The sequence below is a fragment of the Salvelinus fontinalis genome, chromosome 36 (genome assembly GCF_029448725.1).
Source record: "Salvelinus fontinalis isolate EN_2023a chromosome 36, ASM2944872v1, whole genome shotgun sequence".
In the NCBI taxonomy this organism is placed as follows: Eukaryota; Metazoa; Chordata; class Actinopteri; order Salmoniformes; family Salmonidae; genus Salvelinus; species Salvelinus fontinalis.
Window position 1 is genome coordinate 28511691 of NC_074700.1, and position 17876 is coordinate 28529566.

The 17876-nt window shown below is 42.6% G+C and overlaps 1 protein-coding gene across 2 annotated transcripts in view; it reads right to left on the minus strand.

Moving 5' to 3' along the window:
- Positions 1 to 8139: 8139 nt before the first annotated feature.
- otud4 (OTU deubiquitinase 4) overlaps positions 8140 to 17876 on the minus strand; it is a 41728-nt gene continuing 31991 nt past the window's right edge. For both annotated transcript variants that reach the window (XM_055901251.1, XM_055901252.1), the window contains 4 exons: positions 16184 to 16224; positions 15228 to 16056; positions 13742 to 13842; positions 8140 to 9107 (listed from right to left, as the gene is read on the minus strand). In XM_055901251.1, the coding sequence (XP_055757226.1) occupies positions 8490 to 9107; positions 13742 to 13842; positions 15228 to 16056; positions 16184 to 16224 (1589 nt within the window). In that variant the 3' untranslated portion in view covers positions 8140 to 8489. The remainder of the gene's footprint in view (positions 9108 to 13741; positions 13843 to 15227; positions 16057 to 16183; positions 16225 to 17876) is intronic.

Consider the following 17876-nt stretch of genomic DNA (forward strand, 5'->3'; position numbering starts at 1 on the left):
GAAGTTAGCATGTCTTGGGGGTATGATATAAAATGCTAACCTCCCCTGTTATTGTAATGGTGAGAGGTTAGCATGTCTTGGGGGTATGATATAAAATGCTAACCTCCCCTGTTATTGTAATGGTGAGAAGTTAGCATGTCTTGGGGGTATGATATAAAATGCTAACCTCCCCTGTTATTGTAATGGTGAGAAGTTAGCATGTCTTGGGGGTATGATATAAAATGCTAACCTCCCCTGTTAATGTAATGGTAAGAGGTTAGCATGACATTTGTGCATCAAACTCATTATTTACAATTAATTCAGGATTATCCGTAATCATGGTAGCATTCACATTAATGTAGAAGTGTTTAGAAACATTATATTCTTATTTATAATAAAAGTGACTCCAAAATGACAATACATTGTACAATTCATTTATATTGGGCACAAAATAATCTGACACACAACTGGAAAAAACAGCAAATGCCTCGAACAAGTTTGTAGAGTCACAAGCTTGATGTAGTCATTGCGTGCTATGAATATGGGACTAAATACTAAACTTTTTACTACTTTAACACACAAGTGCATTAGTCCCATCCACTATTTTTTATTTAACTAGGCAAGTCAGTTAAGAACAAATTCTTATTTACAATGATGGCCTACCGGGGGAACAGTGGGTTAACTGCCTTGTTCAGAACGACAGATTTGTACCTTGTCAGCTCGGGGATTTGATCTAGCAACCTTTCGGTTACTAGTCCAACGCTCTAACCACTAAGCTACCTGCCGCACTATGTACAAAAAAAACACTTTAATTTCTTATGGTTCACCCAATATGGTTGACAATACCCTCAAATTAAAGCTGACAGTCTGCACTTTAACCTCGTAGTCCTGGTATCATTTCAAATACACAGTGCTGGAGTACAGAGCCAAAACAACCACAGCAAATGTCACTGACACAATAATGTTGGAGCTCAAGTTCCTCGGCGTACACATCACTGACAAACTGAAATGGTCCAATCACACAGACAGGGTGGTGAAGAAGGTGCAACAGCGCCTCTTCAACCTCAGGAGGCTGAGGAAATTCGGCTTGTCACCTAAAAACCTACAACTTTTACAGATGCACAATCGAGAGCATCCTGTCGAGCTGTATCACCGCCTGGTACGGCAACCGCACCGCCCTCAACCGCAGGGCTCTCCAGAGGGTAGTGAGGTCTGCACAACGCATTACCGGGGGCAAACTACCTGCCCTCCATGACACCTACAGCACCCGATGTCACAGGAAGGCCAAAAAGATCATCAAGGACAACAACCACCTGAGCCACTGCCTGTTCACCCCGCTATCATCCAGAAGGCGAGATCAGTGCAGGTGCCAAGGCCATCAGACTGTTATACAGCCATCACTAGCACAGAGAGGCTGCTGCCTACATACAGACTTGAAATCATTGGCCACTAATAAATAGATCACTAGTTACTTTAATAATGTCACTTTAATAATGTTTACATATTTTGCATTAGTCATCTCATATGTATATACTGTATTCTATACTATTCTACTGTATCTTAGTCTATGCATTACTCATCTCATATTTATATACTGTATTCTATACTATTCTACTGTATCTTAGTCTATGCATTACTCATCTCATATGTATATACTGTATTCTGTACTATTCTACTGTATCTTAGTCTATGTCGCTCTGATATTGCTCATCCATATATTTATATATTCTTAATTCCATTCCTTTACTTTAGATTTGTGTGTATTGGGTATATGTTGTGTAATTATAGATATTACTTGTTAGATATTACTGCACTGTCGGAGCTAGAAGCACAAGCATTTCGCTACACCCACATCACCATCTGCTAAACACATGTACAGTGCCTTGCAAAGTATTGACCCCCTTGGCGTTTTTCCTATTTTGATGCATTACAACCTGTAATTTAAATGGATTTTTATTGGTATTACATGTAATGGACAAGGACATAATAGTCCAAATTGGTGAAGTGAAATGAAAAAAAATATATATGAAAAGAAAATAAAAACGGAAAAGTGGTGCGTGCATATGTATTCACCCCCTTTGCTATGAAGCACCTAAATAAGATCTGGTGCAACCAATTACCTTCAGATAATTCATTAAATAAAGTCCACCTGTGTGCAATCTAAGTGTCACATGATCTGTCACATGATCTCCTTATATATACACCTGTTCTGAAAAGCCCCAGAGTCTGTAACACCATTAAGCAAGGGGCACAATGAAGACCAAGGTCTCCAAACAGGTCAGGGACAAAGTTGTGGAGAAGTACAGATCAGAATTGGGTTATAAAAAAATATCCGAAACTTTGAACATCTCACGGAGCACCATTAAATCCATTATTACAAAAATGGAAAGAATATGGCACCACAACAAACCTGCCAAGAGAGGGCCGCCCACCAAAACTCACAGACCAGGCAAGGAGGGCATTAATCAGAGAGACAACAGAGACCAAAGATAACCCTGAAGGAGCTGCAAAGTTCCACAGCGGAGATGGGAGTATCTGTCCATAGGACCACTTTAAGCCGTACACTCCACAGAGCTGGGCTTTACAGAAGTGTCCAGAAAAAAATAAGCAAACACGTTTGGTGTTCGCCAAAAGGCATGTAGTAGACTCCCCAAACATATGGAAGAAGGTACTCTAGTCAGATGAGACAAAAATTTTGCTTTTTGGCTATCAAGGAAAATGCTATGTCTGGTGCAAACCCAACACCTCTCATCACCCCGAGAACATCATCCCCACAGTGAAGCATGGTGGTGGCAGCATCATGCTGTGGGGATGTTTTCCATTGGCAGGGACTGGGAAAATGGTCAGAATTTAAGGAATGATGGATGGCGCTAAATACAAGGAAATTGTTTAGGGAAACCTGTTTCAGTCTTCCAGAGATTTGAGACTGGGACAGAGGTTCACCTTCTAGCAGGACAATGACCCTAAGCATACTGCTAAAGCAACACTTGAGTGGTTTAAGGGGAAACATTTAAATGTCTTGGGATGGCCTAGTCAAAGCCCAGACCTCAATCCAATTGAGAATCTGTGGTATGACTTAAAGATTGCTGTACACCAGCGGAACCCATCCAACTTCAAGGAGCTGGAGCAGCTTTGCCTTGAAGAATGGGCATAAATCCCAGTGGCTAGATGTGCCAAGCTTAGAGACATACCCCAAGACACTTGCTGCTCTAATTGCTCTACAAAGTATTGACTCTTTGGGGGGGGTTGAATAGTTATGCACACTCAAGTTTTGCATCTTCAAAGTGGTAGGCATGTTGTGTAAATCAAATGATACAAACCCCCCAAAAATCTATTTTAATTCCAGGTTGTAAGGCAACAAAATAGGAAAAATGCCAAGGGGGGTGAATACTTTCACAAGCCACTGTATGTGACCATTAATATTTTATTTGAATATAGTGTATGTATGTATATTGCATATGTGTATACAGTGCATTGAGACTCTATAACAATAGACAACAATAGACAATAACAATAAAGTGAAAACAGGTTTGTCATTTTTTTTTGCTAATTTATTAAAAATATAACTTATTTACATAAGTATTCAGACCCTTTGCGATGAGACTCGAAATTGAGCTCAGGTACATCCTGTTTCCATTGATCATCCTTGAGATGTTTCAACTTAATTGGAGTCCACCTGTGGTAAATTCAATTGATTGGACATGATTTGGAAAGACACACACCTGTCTATATAAGGTTCCACAGTTGACAGTGCATGTCAGAGCAAAAACCAAGCCGAGGTCGAAGGAATTGTCCGTAAAGCTCTGAGACAGGATTGTGTCGAGTCACAAATCTGGGGAAGGACACCAAAACATTTCTGCAGCATTGAAGGTCCCCAATAACACAGTGGTCTCCATTATTCTTAAATGGAAGAAGTTTGGAACCACCAAGACTCTTCCTAGAGCTGGTCGCCGGGCCAAACTGAGCAATCGGGGGAGAAGGGCCTTGTTCAGGTTAGGGGATCAAGAACCTGATGGTCACTCTGAAAGAGCTCCATAGTTCCTCTGTGGTCTGAATACTTTCCAAATAAACACAGTGTATAAAAATACACTACCGTTCAAAAGTTTGGGGTCACAGAAATGTCCTTATTTTTGAAAAGAAAAGCACATTTCTTGTACTTTAAAATAACAATCAAAGTGATCAGAAATACATTGGACATTGTTAATGTTGTAAATGACTATTATAGCTGGGCATATCTACAGGTGAAGTCGGGAGTTTACATTCACCTTGGCCAAATACATTTAAACTCAGTTCTTCACTATTCCTGACATTTAATCCTAGTTGTCTAGAAGAAAAAGAAACGCACACCTATTTAGGAGAAGTGCTGGCTAGCGGAGTAGAACACCTGTTTAGGCGAGGTGCTGGCTAGCAGAGTAAAACACCTGTTTAGGAGAGGTGCTGGCTAGCGGAGTAGAACACCTGTTTAGGAGAGGTGCTGGCTAGCGGAGTAGAACACCTGTTTAGGCGAGGTGCTGGCTAGCAGAGTAGAACACCTGTTTAGGAGAGGTGCTGGCTAGCGGAGTAGAACACCTGTTTAGGCGAGGTGCTGGCCAGCGGAGTAGAAAACTTGAAAACAAAGGAGAACCGCACACTCTAGGAGCTCAGATGCAAAAATGTAATGTCCAACGTTTCGACAGACAAGCTGTCTTCATCAGGGTATAATCACAGACACTGCGGGATGACTGGTTTATATAGGTGTCTGTAATCATGGCCAAGAGTGGCCTAATAGCATTGGTTAATTCTCAAATATTAAAATGGCATACAAAGAACGTCATACAAAAAATAAATGGATAGCGTACGATTATAGATTCATTTTATACTACACAAGCTTACAAACAATTACAATGGCAAAGTCACAATAATTACAAGAATGGCTTCAGATCAAAGTCTACGTTGAGACCGAAGGGAGCAAGGGTCTTTAAGTTAAAGATCCAGGCAGCCTCTCGTTTTAACAATATATGATCAAGGTCACCCCCTCTCCTAGGGAGGGTGACATGTTCAATGCCAATATAACGCAGAGACAAAATCGAGTGGCCTGCCTCCAAAAAGTGGGCCGCAACTGGGTAAGTCAAGTTTTTGTACCTAATGGTGCTACGATGCTCTGAGATACGTACTTTTAATTTGCGCTTTGTTTTACCCACATCACTTTTTACCACAAGGACAAGTTATAAGATAAATAACTGCCTTAGTGGAGCACGTAATAACACATTTGGTTGGGATCGAATTCCCTGTTTGTGGGTGTTTGAAGGATCTGCATTTATAAGTGCCATTGCATTGAGCACAGCCATTACGCTTGTAATTTCCATCCTGTAGGGGCGCAAATAGACGTTGTTCAGGGATATCTTGGGGTGGTAAATCAGGGTGTACCAATTGGTCTCTGAGATTTCTGCCCCGCGAGAATACGACCAAGGGAAGGTCCGAAAACACATTACCGAGACTATCATCGGATTTTAGAATGTGCCAATGTTTGTGAACGATTCTAACGGTAGTTAGAATGCAAGAATGCGTCTTTTTGCGAGACTGCCCTTGAAAATGGCAATATTAATCTGATCATTTTTGTACCCCCTCTCCTTTAACCCTAGTAAACATTCCCTGTCTTAGGTCAGTTAGGATCATCAACTTTATTTTAAGAATGTGAAATGTCAGAATAATAGTACAGAATTATTTATTTCAGCTTTTATTTCTTTCATCACATTCCCAGTGGGTCAGAAGTTTAAATACACTCAATTAGTATTTGGTAGCATTGCCTTTAAATTGTTTAACTTGGGTCAAACGTTTCGGGTAGCCTTCCACAATCTTCCCACAAATTGGGTGAATTCTGGTACATTCCTCCTGACAGAGCTGGTGTAATTGAGTCAGGTTTGTAGACCTCCATGCTCGCACACGCTTTTTCAGTTCTGCCCACAAATGTTCTATAGGATTGAGGTCAGGGCTTTGTGATGGCCACTCCAATATCTTGACTTTGTTGTCCTTAAGCCATTTTGCCACAACTTTGGAAGTATGCTTGGGGTCATTGTCCATTTGGAAGACCCATTTGCGACCAAGCTTTAACTTCCTGACTGATGTCTTGAGATGTTGCTTCAATAGATCCACATAATTTTCCAGCCTCATGATGCCATCTATTTTGTGAAGTGCACCAGTCCCTCCTGCAGCAAAGAACCCTCACAACATGATGCTGCCACCCCCGTGCTTCACAGTTGGGATGGTGTTCTTCAGCTTGCAAGCCTCCCCTTCTTCCTCCAAACATAACGATGGTCATTATGGCCAAACAGTTGTATTTTTGTTTCATCAGACCAGAGGACATTTCTCCAAAAAGTACAATCTTTGTCCCCATGTGCAGTTGCAAACCATAGTCTGGCTTTTTTTATGGCAGTTTTGGAGCAGTGGCTTCTTCCTTGCTGAGCGGCCTTTCAAGTTATGTCGATATAGGACTCTTTTTACTGTGGATATAGATACTTTTGTACCCGTTTCCTCCAGCATCTTCACAAGATCATTTGCTGTTGTTCTGGGATTGATTTGTAATTTTCGCACCAAAGTACGTTCATCTCTAGGAGACAGAACGCATCTCCTTCCTGAGCGGTATGACGGCTGTGTGGCCCCATGGTGTTTATACTTGCTTACTATTGTTTGTACAGATGAACGTGGTACCTTCAGGCGTTTGGAAATTGCTCCCAAGGATGAACCTTGTGGAGGTCTACAATTTTTTTTCTGAGGTCTTGGCTGATTTCTTTAGATTTTCCCATGATGTCAAGCAAAGAGGCACTGAGTTTGAAGGTAGGCCTTGAAATACATCCACAAGTACACCTCATATTGACTCAAATGATGTCAATTAGCCTATCAGAAGCGTCTAAAGCCATGACATCATTTTCTGGAATTTTCCAAGCTGTTTAAAGGCACAGTCAACTTAGTGTATGTAAACTTCTGACCCAGTGGAATTGTGATACAGTGAAATAATCTGTCTGTAAACAAAAATTCCTTGTGTCATGCACAAAGTAGATAACAGACTTGCCAAAACTATAGTTTGTTCCTATACACCATTATAAAAATACTTGAATGGAAACTAATGTTTGTTAACAAGAAATTTGTGGAGTGGTTGAAAAACAAGTTTTAATGACTCCAACCTAAGTGTATGTAAACTTTCAACTTCAACTAGGCTTAGAGAGGCCCAGTATCAGCAACCATCACTCCTGTGTTCCAATGGCACGTTGTGTTAGCTAATCCAAGTTTATCATTTTAAAAGGCTAATTGATCATTAGAAAACCCTTTTGCAATCATGTTAAAACAGCTGAAAACTGTGCTGCTTAAAGAAGCAATAAAACTGGCCTTCTTTAGACTAGTTGAGTATCTGGAGCATCAGCATTTGTGGGTTCGATTACAGGCTCAAAATGGACAGAAACAATGAACTTTCTTCTGAAACTCGTCAGTCTTTTCCTTCTGAGAAATGAAGGCTATTCCATGTGAGAAATTTCCAAGAAACTGAAGATCTCGTACAACGCTGTGTACTACTCCCTTCACAGAACAGCGCAAACTGGCTCTAACCAGAATAGAAAGAGTGGGAGGCCCCGGTGCACAACTAAGCAAGAGGACAAGTACATTAGTGTCTAGTTTGAGAAACAGATGCCTCACAAGTCCTCAACTGCTAGCGTCATTAAATAGTACCCACAAAACACCAGTCTCAACGTCAACAATGAAGAGGCGACTTCCGGGATGCCGAACTTCTAGGCAGAGTTTCTCTGTCCAGTGCCTTTCAAAATGATCAACTTGGATTAGCTAACACAACGTGCCATTGGAACACAGGAGTGATGGTTGCTGATAATGGGCCTCTGTACGCCTATGTAGATTTTCTTTTAAAAAATGAGCCGTTTCCAGCTACAGTAGTAATTTACAACATTTAATGTCTACACTGTATTTCTGATCAATTTGTTGTTTTTTATATATATTTTTTTTAATTACATTTAAGTGACCCCAAACTTTTGAATGGTAGTATATACATAATCCCTAATATATATATACATTTAAATATATATATTTAAATGTAAATATATATAGGAAGCCATTTGGAACGCAGGTTACTGGATCGCATCAGAAATAAATTTTTCTGAAACAGGAAAAGGCAATGACTAAATACAGCAAAGTTTTATTAAACAGAAAATGCAAACACTGAATACCTATCTGTACAGGTTTAACATCTTTCAAATGACACCCTATTCCCTATATAGTGCACTACTTTTGACCAGGGCCCTATGGAGCGTGATCAATAGTGCACTAAATATGGGACACAGCCCGAGTCCAGAAGGAAACATTAACATGGAGACACTTGACAGATTTTTTAAATGTTTCTTTTTTTTTTTTTTTTTTAAAGACGAGTCCAACGACAGCTATAGAGTCGCACAAACAAGACGATTAAAATACCAGAAAACAAAACAAAAATGATAAACAATCCCAATAAAGCCATATCAGCCAATCAAATCTCACAAATCTGTATAAGGGGGGTTCCTCAGCCCACTAGAGTAGCCTGCCTCTCTGCCATTGGATGGCTGTTGATTGTAGTGGTAGACCCTCCCCCGACCCCTCACATTTTGTCCTTTAGAGGTGGCGTTACCCTGGTAGTCTCCTCTTCCTTCCTGCCTCCTGTCCCCTCGGTCTCGCTCCCGGAAACCGTCCCTGTTATCTCTCCTCCCCACTCCTCGGTAACCTCCTACCCCCCGTCTCTCCCCCCTCCAACGGTTATCTCTGTACCCTCTAGCTCCTCCCTCCTCGTGTCCTCCCCTCCCTCCTCCACCTCTGAAAGAGCGACTGTAGAACTTCTTTCCGTTTCTGAGGGTGGGGTCATTAGGGTCTAGCCCCTCCCCACCCTCCCAGTCCAATGATGTTTCGCCGCTTGGAGCCAGGGGCAGTGTCATTAAATACGAAGTCTCGCCCCAGCTCCCCGCCGTCGTCTCATTGGTCATTTTCATGTTAAACTCCGCCCCCCTCTGGCTCATGGGGGCGTCGCCCGCACCCTGCGTCGCCATGCCGACGGATACATCCTTGAAAATGGCCTCGCCACTTAATGTTGTTGTCAGGTGACCCTCGGGGACCCATGTGACCTGAGAAAGGGAGAGTGGGTAGAGAGATTAGTAACAATACAGAATCAGAAACAGACGAAATCAACAAAAGCCCATGACTAAAACGTAAGTCGATCAAAATACACGTTTGGGTAAAGGGTCACTGACATCCAACCTTGAGGGGTGGTAAGATCGGTGGAATCATTTCAAAAGTTAAAAATGGACGTTTACCCAAAAGTGTATTTTGAACACAGCAGAGTGTCAGGTGATTAGAGAGACTACCATATTCACGGAGAACAAGATCCTGCACCCTCAACATAGTTCGGGAACAGCCGACTTGTAGCGCCATTCAATGAAAAAGGAAGTGGATGCATATTGTACTCTGAGCGGATCGCCACCTCCCTAAAATGGCCGCCAGACATTTGGTCACTGCTCTTCCAAAGTGTCCTGGTGGGAAAGGCTCAGAAAGTGTACCGTCCCTTTCCCTCTCGACCAGAGTTCAGATTACGACACTGTTAAAAGACGTTATCCTTCAGGTTTACGACACTGTTAAAAGATCTTATCCTTCAGGTTTACGACACTTAAAAGAGGTTATCCTTCAGGTCTACGACACTGTTTAAAGAGGTTATCCTTCAGGTCTACGACACTGTTAAAAGAGGTTATCCTTCAGGTCTACGACACTGTTAAGACGTTATCCTTCAGGTTTACGACACTGTTAAAAGATCTTATCCTTCAGATTATGACACTGTTAAAAGAGGTTATCCTTCAGGTTTACGACACTGTTAAAAGATCTTATCCTTCAGATTATGACACTGTTAAAAGACGTTATCCTTCAGGTTTACGACACTGTTAAAAGATCTTATCCTTCAGATTATGACACTGTTAAAAGACGTTATCCTTCAGGTTTACGAGTTGGTCCCAGAGGCACACAGACGAACGGTTGCGTAAATTACGAAAGACCGATCACAATGCCATGTTGAGTTGGAAAAGGGAACAAAGCATGTCTTTTGGGTCGGTGGTGTGGTTCTCAAGGGAGGTCAAGGACCTCGACTTAAAAAAAAAGACACATACTTCTCAAGCAGTTCAAGAATTGCTTTCACGAAAGGTTTGCTTCCGAGATTTATGAGCACAAGGATCTGACTCTTGAGAAAGCTGCCGTTCTTACAGATGAGTTTGTCTTTCAAAACAAAGCCCCCACCCAGTAAGCTGACGACGGCAGGTCAACTGTTGGTGTCAACAAAGCCCCCACCCAGTAAGCTGACGACGGCAGGTCAACTGTTGGTGTCAACAAAGCCCCCACCCAGTAAGCTGACGACGGCAGGTCAACTGTTGGTGTCAACAAAGCCCCCACCCAGTAAGCTGACGACGGCAGGTCAACTGTTGGTGTCAGCAAAGCCCCCACCCAGTAAGCTGACGACGGCAGGTCAACTGTTGGTGTCAACAAAGCCCCCACCCAGTAAGCTGACGACGGCAGGTCAACTGTTGGTGTCAACAAAGCCCCCACCCAGTAAGCTGACGACGGCAGGTCAACTGTTGGTGTCAACAAAGCCCCCACCCAGTAAGCTGACGACGGCAGGTCAACTGTTGGTGTCAACAAAGCCCCCACCCAGTAAGCTGACGACGGCAGGTCAACTGTTGGTGTCAGCAAAGCCCCCACCCAGTAAGCTGACGACGGCAGGTCAACTGTTGGTGTCAACAAAGCCCCCACCCAGTAAGCTGACGACGGCAGGTCAACTGTTGGTGTCAACAAAGCCCCCACCCAGTAAGCTGACGACGGTAGTACGGCAGGTCAACTGTTGGTGTCAACAAGACGGACCGTATCTTCCTTCAATTCTTCTGGTCTGAAATAGGGATGGCGCGTTGCGTCTGCCAGCGGATGGCGCGTTGCTTCTGCCAGCGGATGGCGCGTTGCGTCTGCCAGCGGATGGCGCGTTGCGTCTGCCAGCGGATGGCGCGTTGCGTCTGCCAGCGGATGGCGCGTTGCGTCTGCCAGCGGATGGCGCGTTGCGTCTGCCAGCGGATGGCGCGTTGCGTCTGCCAGCGGATGGCGCGTTGCGTCTGCCAGCGGATGGAGCGTTGCGTCTGCCAGCGGATGGAGCAACCTCTTCCTGCTTCTTGACGATCCTTTCAGCAAGGAGCCCGTGGATCGTGTTGGTCCTTCGCCCCAAAGCGAATAGTGGTAATCAGTTTCTCTTGTGCGCTGACACTCATTTCCCCCCATTCCACTAAGAAAAAAATCACGCGAGGAACGTTACTACGGATATTGAATGTTTAAATTATTGTAACATAGTGGACCATATAGCCCATCTATAGTGTAACATAGTGGACCATATAGCCCATCTATAGTGTATTATTGTAACATAGTGGACCATATAGCCCATCTATGGTGTAACATAGTGGACCATATAGCCCATCTATGGTGTAACATAGTGGACCATATAGCCCATCTATGGTGTAACATAGTGGACCATATAGCCCATCTATAGTGTATTATTGTAACATAGTGGACCATATAGCCCATCTATAGTGTATTATTGTAACATAGTGGACCATATAGCCCATCTATAGTGTAACATAGTGGACCATATAGCCCATCTATAGTGTATTATTGTAACATAGTGGACCATATAGCCCATCTATAGTGTATTATTGTAACATAGTGGACCATATAGCCCATCTATAGTGTAACATAGTGGACCATATAGCCCATCTATAGTGTATTATTGTAACATAGTGGACCATATAGCCCATCTATAGTGTAACATAGTGGACCATATAGCCCATCTATAGTGTAACACAGTGGACCATATAGCCCATCTATAGTGTATTATTGTAACATAGTGGACCATATAGCCCATCTATAGTGTAACATAGTGGACCATATAGCCCATCTATAGTGTAACATAGTGGACCATATAGCCCATCTATGGTCTATTATTGTAACATAGTGGACCATATAGCCCATCTATGGTCTATTATTGTAACATAGTGGACCATATGGCCCATCTATAGTGTAACACAGTGGACCATATAGCCCATCTATAGTCTATTATTGTAACATAGTGGACCATATAGCCCATCTATGGTCTATTATTGTAACATAGTGGACCATATAGCCCATCTATAGTGTAACACAGTGGACCATATAGCCCATCTATAGTGTATTATTGTAACAGTGGACCATATAGCCCATCTATAGTGTATTATTGTAACATAGTGGACCATATAGCCCATCTATGGTGTAACATAGTGGACCATATAGCCCATCTATAGTGTATTATTGTAACAGTGGACCATATAGCCCATCTATAGTGTATTATTGTAACATAGTGGACCATATAGCCCATCTATAGTGTGTTATTGTAACATAGTGGACCATATAGCCCATCTATGGTGTAACATAGTGGACCATATAGCCCATCTATAGTGTAACATAGTGGACCATATAGCCCATCTATAGTGTATTATTGTAACATAGTGGACCATATAGCCCATCTATAGTGTATTATTGTAACATAGTGGACCATATAGCCCATCTATAGTGTAACACAGTGGACCATATAGCCCATCTATAGTGTATTATTGTAACATAGTGGACCATATAGCCCATCTATAGTGTATTATTGTAACATAGTGGACCATATAGCCCATCTATAGTGTATTATTGTAACATAGTGGATCATATAGCCCAATTATAGTGTATTATTGTAACAGTGGACCATATAGCCCATCTATGGTGTATTATTGTAACATAGTGGACCATATAGCCCATCTATAGTGTATTATTGTAACATAGTGGACCATATAGCCCATCTATAGTGTATTATTGTAACATAGTGGACCATATAGCCCATCTATAGTGTATTATTGTAACATAGTGGACCATATAGCCCATCTATAGTGTAACACAGTGGACCATATAGCCCATCTATAGTGTGTTATTGTAACATAGTGGACCATATAGCCCATCTATAGTGTAACACAGTGGACCATATAGCCCATCTATAGTGTATTATTGTAACATAGTGGACCATATAGCCCATCTATAGTGTAACATAGTGGACCATATAGCCCATCTATAGTGTAACATAGTGGACCATATAGCCCATCTATAGTGTAACATAGTGGACCATATAGCCTATCTATAGTGTATTATTGTAACATAGTGGACCAGAAAGCCCATCTACGCAGCAGGTGTGGAGGACTAACGCAGCAGGCGTGGAGGACTAACGCAGCAGGCGTGGAGGACTAACGCAGCAGGCGTGGAGAACTAACGCAGCAGGCGTGGAGGACTAACGCAGCAGGCGTGGAGGACTAACGCAGCAGGCGTGGAGGACTAACGCAGCAGGCGTGGAGGACTAACGCAGCAGGTGTGGAGGACTAACGCAGCAGGTGTGGAGGACTAACGCAGCAGGTGTGGAGGACTAACGCAGCAGGTGTGGAGAACTAACGCAGCAGGTGTGGAGAACTAACGCAGCAGGTGTGGAGGACTAACGCAGCAGGTATGGAGGACTAACGCAGCAGGTTAGGAGAATTAGGTTAAAGTAAGGGTTAGCTAAAATGCTAACATTCTCTCCGACCATGCACCTTTTTTTTTTTTTTTTTTTTTTTTTTTTTTACAATACTTTGACTTACGATGTAGCCCACGACCCCATTACAGCTCCATCAAGACTTACCTGCTCAGTAGGAGGAAGAGGAGCGTTCACTAGCAGAGTGCCAGCCATCTTCATGTCTCCCTGTCCTCCGTCTGTGAAGCCTGCATGAACAGTCTGTAAAGCTGAGACAATAAACCGAACATTAGAGACCGACCAAACTGTCCACTTATCCTGGACATTTTGCTGATATCGTTGATTACCATAAATAACATTAAAAAAAAAGTCCCTACTAGAGAAATGGGAGGCTTGAAATTAGCTCTAAATCCTCTCTGCTAGTAAAGTGAGAGATCGTGTTCACCCTCTAAATCCTCTCTGCTAGTAAAGTGAGAGATCGTGTTCACCCTCTAAATCCTCTGTAAAGTGAGAGATTGTGTTCACCCTCTAAATCCTCTGTAAAGTGAGAGATTGTGTTCACCCTCTAAATCCTCTGTAAAGTGAGAGATCGTGTTCACCCTCTAAATCCTCTCTGCTAGTAAAGTGAGAGATCGTGTTCACCCTCTAAATCCTCTCTGTTAGTAAAGTGAGAGATCGTGTTCACCCTCTAAATCCTCTGTTAGTAAAGTGAGAGATCGTGTTCACCCTCTAAATCCTCTCTGTTTGTAAAGTGAGAGATCGTGTTCACCCTCTAAATCCTCTGCTAGTAAAGTGAGAGATCGTGTTCACCCTCTAAATCCTCTGCTAGTAAAGTGAGAGATCGTGTTCACCCTCTAAATCCTCTGCTAGTAAAGTGAGAGATCGTGTTCACCCTCTAAATCCTCTCTGCTAGTAAAGTGAGAGATCGTGTTCACCCTCTAAATCCTCTCTGCTAGTAAAGTGAGAGATCGTGTTCACCCTCTAAATCCTCTCTGCTAGTAAAGTGAGAGATCGTGTTCACCCTCTAAATCCTCTCTGCTAGTAAAGTGAGAGATCGTGTTCACCCTCTAAATCCTCTCTGCTAGTAAAGTGAGAGATCGTGTTCACCCTCTAAATCCTCTCTGCTAGTAAAGTGAGAGATCGTGTTCACCCTCTAAATCCTCTGTTCGTAAAGTGAGAGATCGTGTTCACCCTCTAAATCCTCTGTAAAGTGAGAGATCGTGTTCACCCTCTAAATCCTCTGTTAGTAAAGTGAGAGATCGTGTTCACCCTCTAAATCCTCTCTGCTAGTAAAGTGAGAGATCGTGTTCACCCTCTAAATCCTCTGTTTGTAAAGTGAGAGATCGTGTTCACCCTCTAAATCCTCTGTTTGTAAAGTGAGAGATCGTGTTCACCCTCTAAATCCTCTGTAAAGTGAGAGATCGTGTTCACCCTCTAAATCCTCTGTTAGTAAAGTGAGAGATCGTGTTCACCCTCTAAATCCTCTGTTAGTAAAGTGAGAGATCGTGTTCACCCTCTAAATCCTCTGTAAAGTGAGAGATCGTGTTCACCCTCTACATCTTTGTGTAAACAAGTAAAAATAGTGATAAGTTGGAACCCCCCCAAAAATAAAAATAAATCGATCACATAAAAATGTAGAGAGGTCAGCACTCACCTCTCTCTGTGTTGAAAGCAGTAGTACTAGACAAGGTAGTAGCAGCAGCAGCAGCAGCAGTAGTAATATTGACAACAGAGGTAGTATTAGCATTATGGTTCTCCAGGGGGCTGTGGCTGGACCTCATACCCAGGGAAGAGGCACCGCTGGCGGGGCAAGGATCCAGCTGTCCCTGGGTCTGGTTCCCACTGGGCAGCCTCGGAGGAGGGTACCCCAGAGACACTGATTGGTACTGGGGTACAGAGGGAGGGGAGGTGGCTGGAGTGTAGGGCTGAGCTTGAGAGGTGTGGGTAGAGGATTGGGGTGCGGGAGGGTACTGGTTGGGAGGTGCAGATTGGGGTGCGGGAGGGTACTGGTTGGTAGGTGCAGGTTGGGGTGCTTGTGGAGAGTATTGTGTCAGGGGTGTGGGTACAGAGCATACCCCAGCGTAGGCGTTCGGTCGCGGGGTAACGTTACTACACCAGGGTAAAGAGCCACCCATACGGGGCTGGAACGGCACGGGCTGGGTTGAGGCAGGGTGAAGGTGGCGGTTGGAAGGGTACCCCAGGGCGGAGCGATCATCCTGCCCGTATCTGAATTCCATATGCTGGGGGGGTTCTGCAGCTGATTGGGGGGTTGATCTCTGGAGGTTGTCATGCAGATGGAGGCCCCCCAAACCTGAGGGAGGGGTGTACTGAGGGTGGGCGTGTCCGTACCCCTCCTGGGGTGGGTGGGAGGGGTACCAGTGGGAAGAGGGGAGGGAGACTGAGGGTAGTTTGGGCTGCATGCTGTAGGCCTGGTGAAGAGGGAGGATGTAAGAGTGGGGGGGCCACATGGGGTTGGTGAACGCCTGGAGGGGAAAGACGGGTAGGGAGGGAGGGAGGGAGGGAAAATAGTGCGTTGGTCAGTAGCGTATTTATAGACACTTGTTAAGAGCTACCAAGATACGCTGTTAGGCAATGTAGTTAGGTCATTACCTTCACACCAAGGTTGAAGAAAAACCTCAGGATGTTGACATCTGTAGAGAGTATTTGGACAACAAAAAAAAGACGGTTTGGTCAGATATTATTTATCCTAATCAGACAGGTTGTTTTTATATTGACGATACATTGGAGATAATATAAGACAAGTACTGGAAACTATAGAACACTGAAGAATCTGGGAAATCAGGCCTGGTTTTCATAGCCGACTTTGAAAAGGTTTTAATAAAGTACGACTAGAATTTACATATAAATGCCTGGAATATTTACATTTTGGAGAATCTCTTATATAAATGGGTTAAAGTTAAGTATAGTAACCCTTGGTGTAAAACAGTAAATAATGTTTACTTCTCAGAAAGTTATAAACTGTCAAGAGGAGTTAAACAAGGTTGTCCACTATCAGCATATATATTTATTATGGCCATCGAAATGTTAGCTGTTAAAAACCATATCCAATATTAATATCAAAGGCCTAGAAATCCAGGGCTTAAACACAAAGGCATCATTGTACGCTTATGACTCATGTTTACTTTTAAATCCACAATTAGAATCCCTCCACGGCCTCAGAGAGGATCTAGATACTTTTAGAATCCCTCCACGGCCTCAGAGGATCTAGATACTTTTAGAATCCCTCCACGGCCTCAGAGAGGATCTAGATACTTTTAGAATCCTCTCTGGATTAAAACCAAATTATGTACTATATTACTTATTGGATTACTAAAACAATATCACTTTTACATTACCGTGTAGTTTACTAATAAAATGGTCTGACGGTGATGCAGACATACTCGGTATACATATCCCGAAAAAGAAATTCTCAGATACATCTGAATAAAAAGTTGGCAAAAAATAGATAAGATCTTGCTACCATGGAAAGGAAAATACAACAAATATTGTGGTTAAACTCAAATATACTAATTGATTTAAATATATATATTTTTTAAACGAGTATAATCTTTATAAATTATATCATATAAAGGACTGGTGGTGTTGTCACACATGCAGCTAACAAAAACATATGGAAATGTCTACTCTACCCAAAATTACAAACTAAAAACTAATTGTAGAATTACCGCAAAAACGCAAGAGGCAAGTGGAAGGGGGAGAAAGTAAGGAACTTGTCTGTCTGCCCTGAATTAAAGACCAAAATCGGCTAAAGAAAATTGTGATAAATAATCAAGTATACCAGTTTCATTTAAGGACCTCAAAAATTGACAGCTGTGCCATGTAGATTGCAAAATAGTTGGGAAGAGATTGACGTACCGATTCCATGTCACATCGTTTATGAACTGATACGCAAAACGACACCAGATTCAAAACTGAGTTTTTCAATTTAAATTATACAAAATTCTTGCAACCAATAGAATGTTCTATATATGGGTGATGCAACCATCTCAGCTCTGCAGATTTTACTGCGAAGAGGCAGAATCGTTAGATCATTTGTTTTGGTACTGTCCATATGTAGCTTGTTTTTGGTCACAGGTCCAGGAATGGCTGAAGAATTGCAACATTTACCTGGATCAAACTCTGAAATTGCACTACTGGGTGATTTGAAAAGTCATAATCAATCAATAATACTCTGAGCAAAACAATTTTATCGTTAATTTACAGAATATAGAATATATGACAACAGAAAGGTTCAGAGATAGATGGGAGGGGTTGAAGGGAGCTGAAGGATGGGACTAAAAAC